Source organism: Achroia grisella, unplaced genomic scaffold (genome assembly GCF_030625045.1).
Source record: "Achroia grisella isolate CSIRO2021 unplaced genomic scaffold, CSIRO_AGI_Agris_v1 utg18832, whole genome shotgun sequence".
NCBI classification, from domain to species: Eukaryota; Metazoa; Arthropoda; class Insecta; order Lepidoptera; family Pyralidae; genus Achroia; species Achroia grisella.
In genome coordinates, this window is record NW_026712692.1 from 75,988 (window position 1) to 93,969 (window position 17,982).

At 34.6% G+C, this 17,982-nt stretch overlaps 1 protein-coding gene across 1 annotated transcript; it reads left to right on the top strand.

Moving 5' to 3' along the window:
* The first annotated feature begins 1,877 nt into the window (after positions 1–1,877).
* On the top strand, positions 1,878–17,041 carry LOC131841699 (juvenile hormone esterase-like). The gene is made up of 6 exons (XM_059190016.1): positions 1,878–1,923; positions 7,594–7,763; positions 8,126–8,487; positions 14,322–14,534; positions 15,740–16,540; positions 16,777–17,041. The coding sequence occupies exons 1-6, from the start codon at positions 1,887–1,889 to the stop codon at positions 16,949–16,951; spliced, it is 1,758 nt and encodes a 585-aa protein (XP_059045999.1). The 5' UTR covers positions 1,878–1,886; the 3' UTR covers positions 16,952–17,041.
* The last annotated feature ends 941 nt before the right edge of the window (positions 17,042–17,982 follow it).

Here is a 17,982-nt window from a genome sequence, read left to right on the forward strand (position 1 = left end):
GGCGTTGTGTGAATTGTCCAGTGATATTATTATATTATATTACAATTATATGAGTAGTGTTTGTTTACTTTTCTTTTCTTTTTTGGACAATCCAAACAGCGCCATCTAGACCCAAGTTAAGCTAGCTAAAGCTTGTGTTATGGGTACTAGATAACTGATACAAATACATAGATATTATTTTTATAAATACATACATATTATACATAGAAAACACCCAGACCGATACAAACAGTCATACTCATGAATAAAAATGTTTGTGCCGTGCGAGAAATCGAACCCGCGACCATCGGTCGTAAGCGGTGTGCTAGACCGCTAGACCACCGAGGTCGTCGTCGAGGTCGTCGGTGTGCTCTCATGCCAGCAATGTGCGAGGATTTTTACACACAAAATAGGCTACATAAGTGACATGCGAGCACATCAACGACAACTGCCAAAGAGTGGAACGCACTTCCAGCTTTTGTGTTCCCGGAGAAATACAACCCCGGATTCTTCAAGTCTATGGTGAATAAAAAAGAATAGAAAGAACTATGGTGAAGAAAAGATATCTTAGGTCTCTCTCACTGATCTCATCCTAGGTCTTGCGATCAGTTACCATCAGATGAGGTAAGACCAAGCGCAATCCCATTATTAATAAAAAAAAATCGGAATTGAAGATAGTCGCCGTGGCCGAAATCGGCCGTGATAACATCATCATCATCATCATCATCATTATTATCAAATTGTCTCCAAAAATTCCCGAACCGAACGCGTCAATTCCGACCTAATACGGATTATGTGCCTATATCACTCAATGGGAATATATTGAACCTTGTTTCAAATTTTAAATATCTTGGACATATTGTTACATCCGTGGCGACCACGGACCGGAAGACGCAGCGTGGGAAGGCCTCCAGCAAGGTGGACCGACGATCTGGTCAAGATCGCTGGAAGGCATTGGATGCGAGCAGCGCAGGACCGATCGTCGTGGAGATCTTTGGTCCCCCTATGTCCAGCAGTGGACGTCTTCCGGGCTGCGATGATGATGATGATGATTGTTACATCCACATTAAAAGATATGGACATAGAACGTGAAAGAAGAGCATTGGCAGTTAGAAGTAATATGTTGGCACGCAGGTTTGCCCGGTGTACAAAACAAGTCAAAATAACACTTTTTAAGGCATTTTGTCAGGTTTTCTACACTGGCGGCTTATGGGTCAACTATACTCAAAAACCTACAATGCTCTTCGCGTTCAATATAACAATGCCTTTCGGGCACTGTTGGGGCTGCCCCGCCACTGCAGCGCGTCACATATGTTTGCGCAAGAGCGCACAGACGATTTCTATGCTATACGGCGGAAGCGCATAACGTCCCTATTAGGCAGAGTGCGGGCGAGTTCCAACAGTGTCCTGAAGACAATTGCTTGTAAAGTAGACTGTCCCATTCTAAGACACTGGGTGGGACAGGTAATATGTTAAAAGTTACATTTTTATTTTATTATATATTTTATTACTAACATAGGATAAGTTATGTCATTAAGCTGTTACTAACACAATGGATCATGTTGTCTGAAATAAAAATCATTATTATTATTATTAATACTATACACTAACAACTGGGTCACCAGCCCCTATGGTCCCCCCTTTGGTTATTACACCGGTATCCTATACAACGATGACTCAGGATACCAAAATGTGGACGCACACGTGACACTTCCTTGTCGCGAGTCTGGGGCTTTTGTTATGGCATTGTGTCAACCCATGACTGGTATATAACCACCCCTGCACCGTGGGGTCGTGATACGGGCACTGTCTCACATCGCAACAGTCCGCAGCTCCGTATCAGTTAGTATATAAGATGGATCCGATCATATAACGAGCAGTCGTGTCGTGCACGCAGCTATAGTGACATGTGTCTGGTTGTATTATTGACAGTGCTTGCTTACGGTAAGGAAACTAATTTGTGTATCAATAAACTGTATCATTCAGTCCTATAATATAACATATTAATAAAAAAGGAAAACATTCTAAAAAGATTTATGGAATGTAATGCGGAAGTAATGTTGCAAATTTTGGGGTACACACGAAAAATCAATATATATTTTTTTAATCATTTTTTTTTTGCGGAACTGTATTTTTTAAAATAATAATGAAATAAGAACCCGGGAATAGTATCAAATAAGTTTGGACAAACCAAACGTGATGATATTTTTACAACTTTAGTTGGAAATCTCGTATTAATAGTGTATGAAACTTAGGAATATTTTAGGGAAATTTTGTCAATTAAAGAAAGTGTTGAACAAGCGTATGTTATACATTTTATACTACGCAATACCTGATTCACTGATTAGTTATGGTCTGAGTGTATATGGATGTACTTTTACTACATATCTAAATGAAATAAAAAAAATACAAACTATACTACTGAAATATTTAATAAATAAGAAAACTAAAACTGTTTTAACGGTGACTATGAAAATTTATTCAAATATTGTAATGATTTTTATAAAATATTAATTAAAAAAAATCATTTTAAAAACTAATAATTTGTGCATTATTTTTTAAATAAAAAAAAACAATCAAAATTAAAATATCTGTATTCATGTAGATCTATTACAGACTCATGATATGCCAAATTTACCGTGAGTTCGGAATAATGTCGAGATGAGAAGAACTGACAAGACACTCAGATCGTATTCTTTTCAAATAAATGTTGTACTTGTTTACTGTGTAATAATACACAGTTATTAAAAATGTATTATTAAGTCATTAATAAATATTCATTAAATAAAAACACGAAAATAGTATCAAACAAAAAGAAATATTCCTGTACACATAAAATATATGTACTATTAAATTTTGTTGAATAAAACAAAAAAGTTTTGTTTATAATAAACATTTAGTGTGCCAATCCATAAATATTTATTAAAAAACAAGCATTTTAATAATTTAACAAGAAATAATAATAATAATAATAATCTCAGGACAATTCACACAGAGCCATCTAGACCCAAGTTAAGCTAGCTAGAGCTTGTGTTATGGGTACTAGATAACTGATACATATACATAGATATATATTTTTTTTGCAAATACATCCATATTATACATAGAAAACACCCAGACCGATACAAACAATCATATTCATAAATACAAATGTTTGTGCCGTGCGAGGAATCGAACCCGCGACCATCGGTCGCAAAGCGGTGTGCTTAACCGCTAGACCACCGAGGTCATCGAAGAAAAAAAAGAAAGAAAATAAGAAAGTCACCAAATAAAAAATACAAATAAATTCAGGATGACACACGAAAATATGACTAATTATGAATCTCCTTTTGAGAAACGTATAATGTTTTTTTAGTACCTAAAAATTAGCAACTTGCAAACAGCTTAGAACAAGTTGTAGATGTAATAAAGGTGTAGAGACAAAAAAATACGAGTTCTGTACACGTGTATTTTATACATATATGGTAATTTATAAAGATTTAGATAAGAGCTCACGCACTTTGATAAAAAATGTGCAAAAATAATTTATTCTTATCCACACAAAAGTCAGCGCAAAATAATCGCTAATGTCAATGAAATAAATCTAGCTTAAAAATTCGCGTATAGAGAAATAATATTGCCTACAGCGGAAGAATGTTTTAAACGTATGAAATTTTATTTACAACTAGCTGTTCCCGCGACTTCGTCCGCGTGGAACTTAACTTTATTTTTTAAAATAAAAGTAGCCTAAGTTATTACATCAGCTACCTGCCAAAAAAGGTCCCGTTAAAATCGGTGCAGCCATTTTAGAGATTAGTCGGAACACGACAGACAGACAAAAATTGTAAAAAATATGATTTTGACGTATGTCCGGTATTTATATTCATATGCATGTAGTAAAAACCTGTTATTTCAATATTACAAACCGACACTCCAATTTTATTTATATGTATAGATGCATGCACTCATTAATACAGATTTGTGTACTGTGCGAGGAATCGAACCCGCGACTATCGGAACTAAAGCGGTGTTCTAGCCACCGGGAACGTCAAACAAATTCTTTGATTGTTTAAATCGTGAACTTTCGCGTTTATAATATTAGTCTAAAGTGTAAGATTTCGTGGCCTATTAACAACAACATATCCCCTCCGATCGATCCCTCATCCAATTCAAGCCGAGGTTAGAACCCCTAGTGGTGCCCTCAGACTAAAGTCGTATCCGTCAGGCGGGAGTTGGTCTTCAGCCGCTCCATAAGTCCTACCTTTGGCTTGTAGTGCCATCTGCACTCGCCCCCTATCGTCCGGTGAAGCTGTAAAGGCCAGCTGCGGCCAACAACATTAGCGTAGTCCGGAAAAAAACTTCAGAAACCGGCAGTAAGCAGCCTCGACCTTACCTATCTCGATGTTGTTTGGGTCAGTACAAATCTCGACTTGTTTATATTTAGAACACGCGCGTGCATCTAATGAGATGATATGCCCAATGATCATATTTATATGCACGCGTGCATGTCTATATTAATAATTCGTCAAGGAGTACGGTAGACTCGAACGAAACCTTATGTGAATAACAGAACATAAAAAAATATTGATTTCAAGTCGACAACATATATCCGCAAAATTCGGATTATGGAGTATTTCGTTAAATTCTAATGACACTGACAAACAAACCGCAGTCGCCATCTTTTCATTTCACTAGCATTTTCTTCGGTCGTTGACGTTTCGCGAAAATATTGTTTTTGACACTTTTTTATGATAAAAGAGTATACAGTTGTGTTTTTCTTTAAATCAAAATTTCTTTAAATGGCCAATTGCGAGATATTGACAATATTTTTTTTATTAATTTGTTTCACGGTTCTGATGGCTGAAGCGATTTGGCTAATTTTAGTCTTGAAATATTCGTGAAAGTCCAGTGAAGGTTAAAACTGTTTTATTATGGGGTTAAAAATTTTATTATGGGGCAAAGAAGCTGATATAAATACAGTATTTATACTGCAAAAGAGGATCATCCGCTCCATTTACGTTATGGGTTCCAGGGAGTCTTTGCGTGAATGTTTTAAAGAATCAAATATCCTCACCGTTGCTTCTCAATACATCTACGAAAATATTATGCCAGAAAAATATTAACAATTTAAAAAAAGTAGGTGATTACACTAATAAAAGCTTACGTAATGTCAACAAACTAGTTTTACCTAAGTGCCGTTTGACGAAAGTTAGTAATTCGTTTTATGGAAATTGCGTAAGGTTTTACAACAAACTCCCTTTGTCAGAAATTAAACTACTCAATTTGTCAGAAATTAAAATTCAAATGTGTCATAAAATATTTTCTTTGTAAAAAAGCTTATTATAAAATTGAAGAATTTATAAATGATAATAATGTTTTTGTAGAAAATATCTAATTTAAAATTCATAGCGCTGACAATGTTATCTGATTGAACAGAGATTAAGTGCGTAGCGGTTTCTATGTTGGTTGTCGCATGCCTAATCCTTGTTGTTAATTAAATATAAGTAAATCAATATTTATTTAAAAGAGCAACATACAAGTTTCGTTTTTATTCTTCTTGTGATGAATCTGCATTCCGAATAAGCGGTAGAATAAAAAAACCTGACTATTCATAAGTGCTTATATTAAGTTTATTTGAATAAAGATTATTTCTATTTCTATTTCTACTTTGATAAAATTTTCAGCGTTCAGAAATTTACTGTGTAACTAAACTTCAATAACCCTTTGATATATTAAATGTGAGACGGAATGAATGTAGCGGGGTCGCTAGTTTTATGCATACAAATTACGTGACACTACTTGTTTATAAATTAATTAATGTACAGGATTCTTCACATTAATTATATTATATTAATTTGTACAGTACAGTATCACAGTGATACGAGCTAGACGGCGGCACATCTTGCCGATAACTAATTTTTTATCAATGGAATACGTGACTATAATTGTTAGAGTCTAGCCACAGATCAATACATTTATGACTAGTCATTTGGAAGACCTTTTGCGCTGACGTAACAATACAAAAGCCATTTTCTTGGCCTTTATAGAACATACTAGCTGATCTGGCAAACGTTGTTTTGCCGTAAAAATTAATATCGCTATTAAAAAATAGGGTGATAGAAGGGTGAAAAATTAGAGTTGTATGTATTTTTGATGCCACATAATAAAATTTTAATAGAATAGAAAATCATTTATTCAAATAAACTTAATTTAAGCACTTTTGAATAGTCATAACAATTTGTTTTTTATCTACCACTCGTTCGGAAAGCTGTCTCATCACAAGAAGAACGAGCAAGAAACTTCTGTGTTGTGTTGCTCTTTTAAATAATCCTTGTAAGTTTACATTTACAAGTCGAAACGTGTGAATACAAACTACCAACCATCACTAATTTTTTGGGTCAAATATAAATATACAATAAGATTAAATCAGTCGTAGTGATAAGAGCAGATTATATAAATAATTACACAATAAGAAGTAAGAGGCTTGCGATAATCAACAGAAACCGCTACGCACTCATTCTTAGAGCAATCAGATAATATTGTCAGCGTTATGAATTTTATTCTCGAGTAACAATAGCTCAAGCTTGTATCACTATATTGACGAAGCATTGCAATGCCAAGTTTCATATTAAGTCTGGACTTATATGACCTAAATGAGTCACTTAGGAATTCAACTTGACCATCATATACTTTAAATAAAAGTATACGAACCCGCTTAATGTTGTGTGATTCCTCGCACTGAGCTATGAGCCATTTTGCATTGCTGTGGCTCTGCTATTTTATGCTTTCTTTGCCTTTTTACTATTATAATAAAAAATATACCCTTAATATTTTTTGTTTATTCACTTCTACGAGGCATGACCTTTGATTAATAACTCATGAGTTATCACAGGCGTTACATGATAACGTGATGGCTATTCGTATATATATACGTGGACAGTTCGTGTTATATATTTTCTTTAAGACATTGTCCTTGCTTCTCCACATAACATGCCCAAGAATACTACTGAGTTTTTTTTTAAATTTGTAATCCCAAATCATTTGATGAGCAAATTATTTACTCTTCTGCTCTTATAAGCATGAATTGCGTTTACCATATGTACTACCAATATTGATGTTGATGATCATCATCTGATTCTTCCCTATCCCATTTATTTGTGGTCGACGTAATATGTTTTTCTCTTCCATTCATCTCTGTTCGCAGTCATCTCGTTATTTACTTCCTTTCTTACCATATCATCTTTCACACAGTCCATCCATCTCTTTTTCGGTCTTCCTTTGCTTTTATAACCATCCACATTCATATGTAACGCCTTCCTTAGGATATGATCTTCATTTCTACGCATTACATGTCCATACCACGATAGACGATTACTCTTCAACCTCTCCAACACCGGCGCTTTCATACTTTCTCAATATTGATGTTGATTTTGATAGATAATTAAAAGAAAAAGTAATATAACAAAATATGACGATATTATAAGTGCATTTTGTTACTACAAATATTTTGCTGCCCCTCAAAATACTTAGTTATTTTATTGGTCCTAGACCCTATCTAGTCCGGACAGTCCGGATTTACAAAATAATAATTCAAAGGTTAAATATTTGTGTCAATTCTCGCAATGTCTGTTACAGCAAGTTCAACTCTTGGAGTACCTGAGTTGTTGGGAAGATGTTCTGTGCGCGCGTGCACAGAGGCAGGCTGGGTGTGTGGGGCCCGGCGGGTGACAAATGATGGACTCGAGTATGCCAGCTTCCGTGGGGTGCCCTATGCTAAGCAGCCTATAGGGGAACTTAGGTTTAAGGTATCTATATACTAATAATATACAGATTACTGCTTTGGTTGATCTCCCGACCAATACAAACGCGGAATTAGGACGGCCTGAGCCAAGGTTCGAACCCAGGTCAGGCAGGAGTTGGTCTTAAGCCGCTCCATAAGCTTCTGTAGGATTGGAGCGCTGCACTCGCCTACTATCGTTCAGTGAAGTTGTAAAGTTAAGCTTAAATGGAAAGAACGACCAAAAAAGATGGACGGATTGTGTGAAGATGATAAGGAGAGAAAGTTTTGATGTGACAGCTGATAAGAGTCATACGGAAGAAAACATATTGCGCCTACCCCAAATAATGGTAAAGACAGGGCAATAATGATATTCGTCCAATATTCCAGGAGCTGGAACCGTTGGAGCCATGGAGTTACTGGTACGACGCGACAGTTGAAGGCCCAATCTGTCCACAACGCGACGTGTTGTACGGACGGCTAATGCAACCGAGGGGCATGAGCGAATCCTGTATCCACGCGAACATTCATGTACCACTCGACGCCTTGCCGGTCTACCAGAAACAGATAACCAGTTTGGAGTCTCCGCATCAGGCTGGCATCGATTCTGACGAGAACGTCACAGAGAGTGGACTGCCTGTGGTGGTGTTCATCCATGGAGGAGGATTCGCGTTTGGGTCTGGTGATAGCGACCTGCATGGTCCTGAATACTTGGTCGGCAAGCGGGTTATTGTGATAAGCTTTAATTACAGGTACGTCTTTTCTATAATCTATATATATACTAGCTGTCCCGGCAAACGCCTTGCCATATAAATTAATAACGCTATAAAAAAATAGAGGTTGATGATAGAAGGATGAAAATTTAGGATTGTATGTAATTTTTTATGTTGTATCATAAAAAAATAGAAACTAAAAAATATGTCTAAAAAAGTAAAAAAAAAATTTAGGGGTGGACTACCCCTAACATTTAGGGGGATGAAAAATAGATGTTGGCCGATTCTCAGACCTACTCAATACGCTCACAAAATTTCATGAGAATCGGTCAAGCCGTTTCGGAGGAGTATGGGAACGAAAACTGTGACACGAGAATTTTATATATATATATCTCTGAAATGGCTGGACCGATTTTGACGGGACTTTTTTTGGCAGGTAACTAATGTAATGAGGAGTAAATTAGGCTACTTTAACTTTATTCTTCTAAAATAAAATTTTAGAAAAATAAAGTTAAATTTCACGCGGAAGAAGTCGAGTATTCTGCTAGTTATTAAATAAAAACAGTTAACAGTCAATAATAATAATATCTCAGGTCATTTACACAGCGTCATCTAATCCCAATATCATCTAAACCATTATGGCTTAGTAGTTTGCTACACAGACTTACGAGTATAGACTTTAAAGGTAACTATATAGAATCGGGCTAATAAGTAAGAGAAAAAGAAAGAAGAAGAAAGAAGAGAAATTAATAATACTATCACACAGCGCCATCTAGTCCCAAAGTAAACAGGGCTTATGTTATGGGTACTAGACAACTGATATAAATAAATACATACATAATAAATACCCCTTGACAATTCACACAACGCCATCTAGTCCCAAGCTAAGCAGGGCTTGTGTTATGGGTACTAGACAACTGATATAAATGTTTCTAATTTAAGTAGACCAGTACTGAAATCAAAATTAAAAAGAGCATTTTTAGATAAACTTTAAAAACAAAAATTGTAATTGTATGTAATTATCTGTAAAAACGTGTATTTATGTGGATACAAGTTTATGGGAAGAATAGTATTTAATAAAAACTGAGCGATATCTTGCCAACAAACTGTTCTACAGTTTGACGAGTTAATGTATAAAAACAACTGTACAACTATCTTTATTAAATAAATAAAAAAAATAGTTAGATATTTTTTTCGTAAATAAATTATTAATGAAATAATTTTAATATATTATACATGGAAAACACCTAGAGCAATACAAACAATTATACTCGTGGATACAAATATTTGACGTTGCGCGGAATCGTACCGGCGACGATCGGAAGTAAGACGGGGTGCTAAACCGCTGTACCACCAAGGCCGTCAATGCTCTAAAACCAATAATAAGCCCGTAATTACTACATTTTCGTAATTACCGTGTACGCAAGAAAAAAACGCTACAAAATGTAATTATTGAGTTTCTTATCAATTCTTATAAACTGTGGAAGCTAACCCAGGATACTTATACGATAGTACAGGCATTAAGTCCGCCATATGTACTTTTACCTTGATATTTTGTGCGTTGAAGTTATAAAAAAAAATTAAAAAAAAAGTTATTTAAAAAAATTACCTGAAAAATGGCATTTTTTTTATTGAGGGTTTTGGGCTATTATCAGGTTCTAAGACCTGTATCCCTGCGACATATATAGATCTATTGTGTCCACCCATTTTCAAAGCTACCTAGACCCGTCAGGGACAAGAATTGAAGGATATTCTTAGGGGCAATAGTTTTTATCTCCTCGGGATAGAGTGTAAACTTTCCAAAGGAGATATTTCGTTTATGCATGAGTGGGCTACAACCACATAGGATGTGTAGTGGCGTTGCCTCTTCCGCTTGGCAGAATCTGCAGACTTTTGTCGTGCCTAGTTATATTTTATTAGTGTGACTATACATTGGTATATAACACTAACTGACCCGTGAGGGACATGAATGATATTTTCCGATTCCGATATTTCCGCTTGGCAAAATCTGTAAATTATTGTTAAGTTGAGGCCTAATTTTGCCATGTGTTTATTCAATTTGCAGTGTCCAAGCATGAGTAAATAATTAAAAAATGGCGTAAATAAATAAATTACTTTAACAAACAGAAATCAACGATAGCATCCCATATTCATATCTTCATATTTTGATATTTTCTATCGATGTGAAAGATATAGTTTCCGCACAATGGGAGCATGTACATAAAATCCTTCCTTAGTAATATTATAAATGCGAAAGTAACTGTCTGTCTGTGGGGGGAAATGGGATTGTTAGTAATATGGACTAATAACCCCATTGCTAGCAATGTACCATGTCAGGTTGACCTCCACGCGGTTCCCCCTGGAAACCATCGTGATAAATTCCTGGTGAATTTGTCACGATGGGCCAACTGACCTGACCTCATGCTCATCTTATCATCCTTCACTGGTGCCCCGCCAGCGTAAACCGTTAGCGCAGGCGGGTGCACCATTCCATTATCATCCACAATAAAAAAAAAACTGTCTGTCTGTCTCGCGTTCACGTCACAACTACTGAATCCACTTAAATGAAATTTGGTACACACATAGTCTAGACCCTGAGAAAGGATATATGCTACTTTTGAATACGAAAAAAGGGTCGTAAGGGGTTTAAAAGGGGGATGAGAGATTGTATGGAAGAATTGTCATTTTTGAAGCTAAAACCATGAAACTTTTTTTTTGCTTTTATTGGCTTGGGTCATTAAATATTTTATCATTATTTATGCGGACGAAGTCGCGGGTACAGCTAGTTGTAATTAAAACAAACCGATGCGAGTTCATACGTGATATTGAGCAGTGTCTGATTTCTGAGACCGATACGAGATTTGATAAGACTAAACCTTATGACATTACAATAAGGTTCGGTTTTATCCAGTTCTTACGGGCCAAATATCGACTTTATTATTATATATACTCATATTGAGTACATACAGACGAAATGACCTTCGAAATGATAAGAGTTATTTAATTTCCTCGTTACTCGAGTCAAAGCAATTAATTCTTTAAGGAACTTCCAAATTCGCGAGATTTTTCTCGGCATGCTTCATTTAACCGCATTCCTTCCTTCTTGGGTTCGATTCCTCGCTACAAACATTTGTATTCATATGTATGAATTGATGATTGTTTGTGTCTGTATTGTAAAATTATTTATTAATTATCATTTATTTTGTATAAAACATACATACATCTAAAATAGATATTTATTCGATTAATATAATCGAATAAATATCTAATCGATTAATGTATTTGACATACATCTTTAGAAGTCAATGTCATTCAAATCTTCAGATGTCAAAGTAATTTTTTTTTAATAAAACTTTATTATCGAAACAAGAAAATAACAATATTGGTCATTGTCGGTTAAGATATAAAAAAGTTGATAAGAAAACTTCTTTTGTCTTGAAAAACTGTAAAAACTTCAATATATTTCATTGTTTCAAATAATTATTGGTTGTAATATATGTTAAACTGAAATTATACAATTATTTAAATAGCTGTTTTAGTATTTAAGAAATAAATCTAGGTATTTATATCAGATGCCTAGTACTCATAACACAAGTTCTGCTTATCTTGGGACTAGATGTCGTTGTATAAATTGTCCAGGGATGCTGTTATTATTATTGCCTTGAACATCTTAATCTTCATAATATTATAAACACTAAAGTTTATGAGTATGGATGTTTGTTACTCTTTCACGCAAAAACTCCTGAACGGATTTTGGTTAAAATAGAATAGAATAGAAAATCATTTATTCAAATAAACTTAATTTAAGCACTTTTGAATAGTCATAACAATTTGTTTTTTATCTACCACTCGTTCGGAAAGCTGTCTCATCACAAGAAGAACGAGCAAGAAACTTGTGTGTTGCTCTTTTAAATAATCCTTGTAAGTTTACATTTACAAGTCGAAACGTGTGAATACAAACTACCAACAAGCACTAATTTTTGGGTCAAATATAAATATGCAATAAGATTAAATCAGTCGTAGTGATAAGAGCAGAAAATGACAATTGTCGTCGGTGTTGCCAGTCGAAGAAAAAAGTACACTAATATAAAAATATAAAAAACTACACTAATATAGCTTCTATACATTGGCTACGAATTTCATGCGAGTGAAACCGCGGGTTTAGCTAGTAATATATATAGGATGTTTGTTACACTTTCACGCAAAAACTCCTGAACGGATTTTAGTCAAACTACACTAATATAGCACATACATTACAATAACACATAGACTACAAATTTCATGCGAGTAAAACCGCGGATTTAGCTAGTAATGTATATAAGTATCATTATTATTAGTGTAAACTACTTGATCTTGTTTATAAAACAACTTATGACTTACTTTATAACACTGTTTCGGTTCACCTGTCCTTTGATTTACACGTGCCGCCTAACGACCTTGGTTAAGACACGTCTGCACCGACGGTTATTGGTCTACCACAGTTTGACTTGTAGTTTTAACATATTGAAAATCTGGTTGAAATCTTCCTTTAAAATTAAAATTTCCTACCTCATCCTGAGTTTACTGAACTATTAAAAGAAATATTTTTTTTTAAGGAAGAGAAACAATTTTAATTATAACGAACTTATTATAATGATATTAAACCCCGATTTAACGATTTACCATCATAATTGTGATAGAGATTCAACAATTAACACAGCGCCATCTAGTCCCACGGTAAGCAGGCTTATGTTATGGGTACTAAACAACTGATATAAATACTTAGATATTTTTATGTAAGTACATACATAGACCGATACAAAGAATAATACTCATGAGTACAAATGTAAGCACATACATAATACATACATAATAAAACACCCAGACCGATACAAACAATCATACTCATGAGTACAAATGTTTGCATCGTGCGAGGAATCGAACCTGCCACCATCGGAAGTAATGCACACCGCTAAACCACTGGCCCACCGAGGCCGTCAATAAAAATAGACAAGAAACTTAGGAAAATCTCGTTGGTTAAGATTGCCATGACTCCGACAGTTGACAAGGTCCAAAAATTGACTTAACCAATATTAAACATATCGTCGGTAAAATAGAAAAATGGCACTATTCAAAAAATGTACATTTTCTACAAGATTTATAGCTTTTTAAATTTATTTAAATAATTTTTTATGCTTCAAGGCAAGCATTGAAAGCTATTTAAATTACATATGAATGTGGATGGTTATAAGGGCATGGTAAGAAAGGAAGTAAATAACGCGATGACTGCGAACAGGGATGAATGGAAGCGAAAAACATATTACGCCAACCCCAAATAAATGGGAAAAGGAAGAAGCAGATGATGATAAGACGGCGTGGTGAATTTAATTGACTTATATAAAACGAGGCAATTCTAGCATCTAATTTTTGAAAAATGTCATTATACTATTTAATCAACGATACCATCTTTGTCGGAAACTCCAACAGAAATTGCTATTAAAACATCCTCAATTATTTACTTCATAATATTTCAATATAGAACGCTGTGTACTAATGATTACGATTATCATTTGGTTTTCTGTTCTTCAATTCATTTAAAAGAGCAACACACAGGTTTCTTGCTAATTCTTCTTGTGATGAATCTGCATTTCGAATAAGCGGTAGAATAAAAAAACTTGACTATTCAAAAGTTCTTATATTAAGTTTATTTGTATAAAGATTATTTCTATTTGTATTTCTATTTCAATATTTTGTTACACGACTAATTATATCGTCATTTTAATAAATATTAATTACGATTTAATTTACAATTTAGTGTTTTATAATTATTTAACGAATACATCCACGCTCCTCGTTGAGATTTAAACAAAAATTTGGTCCATTTCTTTTTACAGATTGAATGTATTCGGTTTCTTATCCCTGAACACTACCAGCATCCCTGGCAACAATGGCCTCCGAGACATGATAACCCTGCTGCGGTGGGTGAAGACGAACGTGAAATCTTTCGGTGGGAACCCCAACAACGTGACATTGGCGGGACAGAGCGCGGGAGCCGCTAGCGCTCATCTACTTTCAATGTCCGATGCGGCAAAAGGATTGTTCAATAGGTGATATTTCATTTTTCGTTACTTAACTTGATCATTTATATTGTACTAGCTTTTATCCGCGACTTCGCTCGCGTTTATTATCCCCTTAGGGGTGGAATTCATCAAAATCTTTTCTTAGGGGATGCCTACGTCATAGTACCTTTATGCATGCAAAGTCTCAGCCCGATCAGTTTAAAATTAACAAACTTTCATCTTCTATTTTATCCCCTTGGAGGTGGAAATAATCAAAATCCTTTCTTAGCGGTTGCCTACGTCATAACATCTACCTGCATGCCAAATTTCAGACCGATCCGTCCAGTGGTTTGCGCTGTGCGTTGATAGATCACTATATCAGTCAGTCACCTTTTAGTTATATATATTTAGATACACTTAGATTCTGGAATGAACTACCTGCTGAGGTTTCCTCACGAGACTACAGCATGGGGTTTCTTAAGAAGGATATATTAAGGTTTTTTAAGGTTCGGCAACGCGCATATAATCACTCTGGTGATTCAGGCGTACATAGGCGACGGTAAACATTTACCATCAGATGGGTCGTATGCTTGTTTGCCAACGTAGTAGTATAAAAAATATATATGAAGCTGACTGTACAACTTAAGTACATATATATAAAAATCATACCTTTATTACATAATGGACATTTTGTCGTAAAGTATCAATGCAATACTCTTTTTATAATAATTTATTAAATATAAATTGACGATGTGTTAATTCACTATTGTTTTACAATCAATATTTCTTATTTATATTTGGATACTAGCTGCTAGCTAGCGACTTTATTTAATTGAATTTAACAAAAAATTTAATTAGAGATTTTTTCTAAAATAAAGGTAGTCTAAGTTACTCCTTATTACAGTAGCTACCTGCCAATAAAAGTCCTGTCAAAATCGGTCCAGCCATTTCAGAAATTAGCCGGAACAAACAGATAGATAGACAAAAACTGCAAAAAATGATATTTTGGTGTATGTGCCGTATTTATATTCATTTCAATATTACAAATTGACACTCCAACTTTATTTATATGTATAGATTAATGTTTTAAATTTCTCTTTTAAAAAACATATATGGTAATAGATATGCAAGAGCGGGATGTATCTAACACTGGCATTCACAAACCAACACTGTATTATTATAAGCCAATTGTTTTTTAAGGAAATAAATAATTTTTCAAAGACAATGCTAAATGACTAAATAAATTCTTTCAGGGTATGGTTAATGAGTGGCGTGGGTTCAACAAACTTCTTCACAACTTCTCCAGCGTATGCTCAGTTCGTGGCCAATATTCTGCTGGGAGTTTTGGGTATCAACTCTACAGACCCCGAGGACGTACATCAGCAACTAATCAACACTCCAATTGATAAAATCGTTGAAGCAAATGCTTATATACTTGACTTAATTGGCGCGACTACATTCGTACCAGTTGTTGAATCACCCCTACCAGGGGTGACCGCAATTCTAACTGACGACCCAGAGATCCTTGTAACTAAAGGTCATGGAAAAGATTATCCCATAGTTATAGGATTCACTGATGTCGAATGTGAAACATTTAGACCTAGATTTGAACAGGTAGACATTATATCCCAGATAAAAGTTACACCAACTTTGGTGGTTCCTCTACAATTGATTTACACAATGCCTCCGAATGTTGTACAAAGTGTATCAGATGCGATCCATGACCGATATTTCAACGGTACTGTAGATATGGACGGTTTCGTGAGATTATGTTCTGACAGTAATTTCATATACCCTGCAATCAAGTTAGCCACAACCAGAGCCGCTTTGGATGGAGCTCCCGTGTTTCTCTACCAGTTTTCGTATAACAACGACTACAGTGTCATAAAACAAGGCCTTGATATAAGTTTTAAAGGTGCAGGGCACATAGAAGATTTGACTTACATTTTCCGTTCTAATTCAATTTTAGGCAGAGATAGCATATTTTCCAAAGATTACCAAGAGCCTATGAAGGATTGGATGACAATGTTCTTTACGAACTTCGTATATTCGAGGTAATTATAAAATTATTATGCATAGGGTCATTATTTAAATATTTAAAAAGCCTGTTTGAAATACAACCTAGAGTGCTTTTAATTTTAAGTACATATTCGAGCTTAATATAATGTTACTTCTAAATATTATGTAATTTAATAAGAATTATACAATTTGTACAATTTTTCGTTTGCATTCCAGTATTAGATCACCTCTACAGAACCATAGATAACATTTTGTCTTTCTGTATTTCCAGTCAGCCATCAAATAGCGGATATGGTGATGACACGTGGCCAACATTGAACAATGGCGAACTGCGGTATCAAAACATAGTTACACCTGGTATTTATAACTACAAAAATGCTACAGAAAAACAGCTAGCTATGAAGAGGTTCTTCGATTCTCTAGTGAAGAATAACAAGAGAACGTGAAAGAGACAATGACTACAATATGGATTCAAATTGAAAAGTTTGATTCGGTAGAACATTACACTGTTATAATTTATAGGATCATATGTATATATTTAATAATAGTATAATAGATACTAAAATGATCTCACTATATAATGATTAAGTTATGTACAATTATCTATTAATTTTATTTGAGCGTCTTACACAAGCTTAAAGCCTTTAAATTGATCCAAACGCAATCTATGATCCTATACATTTAATAGTGAAATATACTCCAAAGTGTGTTGTGATAGATCATTTACAATAAGTGAAACTAAGGTATCTAGAAAGCTGATTTAAAAGGGATAGAATCGTAATCAGGTCTGAAAAAAATACCAAGTGATATTTTAATTTGTCGATACAGAATTGTTAATAAATTTCATATAAACATTCGACAATGCTATAAATGTAAATATTATGCCATGCAGAGAAATAGAAACTGTATTATAATACAATGAAGATATTGAATATGACTGTGGATGGACATAAAGGGAAGGGACAACATAAGAAAAGATGGATAGTGTGTGAAAGATTAGCACAAAGGGAAGCACGCTTAGATATGACGGACTCAGCATCAGCGGAAGACCACAATACGCCGATCCCAAATAATGGGACAAAGTTAAAGCAAAGATGATAAATGGTAATATAAGAAAACTAAAATCGAAACTACACGGTTCCAATTCAATTAAAAGTTACTCTACAGACAATCTATAGACTGATGATGTACTGCAATTTCAGAATAATTTCAGAATGAAATTGCAAAACCATTTGAAACTGTTATAATTTCGTTTAAGCAATTGTATTACTAAGTTTAGTGCTAAAATTAGATTAGTTATAGGGTGAAGGTGTCAATTAACTAATGGACGTCGCTGTAAGCTTATGGAAACCATCATTAAGTACAACAAAAGTGGTGTGGGTCAGTGTATAAATATATTTGGGATCATTGATTAAATTTGTCCATCACAATCTGGGCACTGTTACTGACAATTACTGTCAAGTGTGTTGTCAAAACT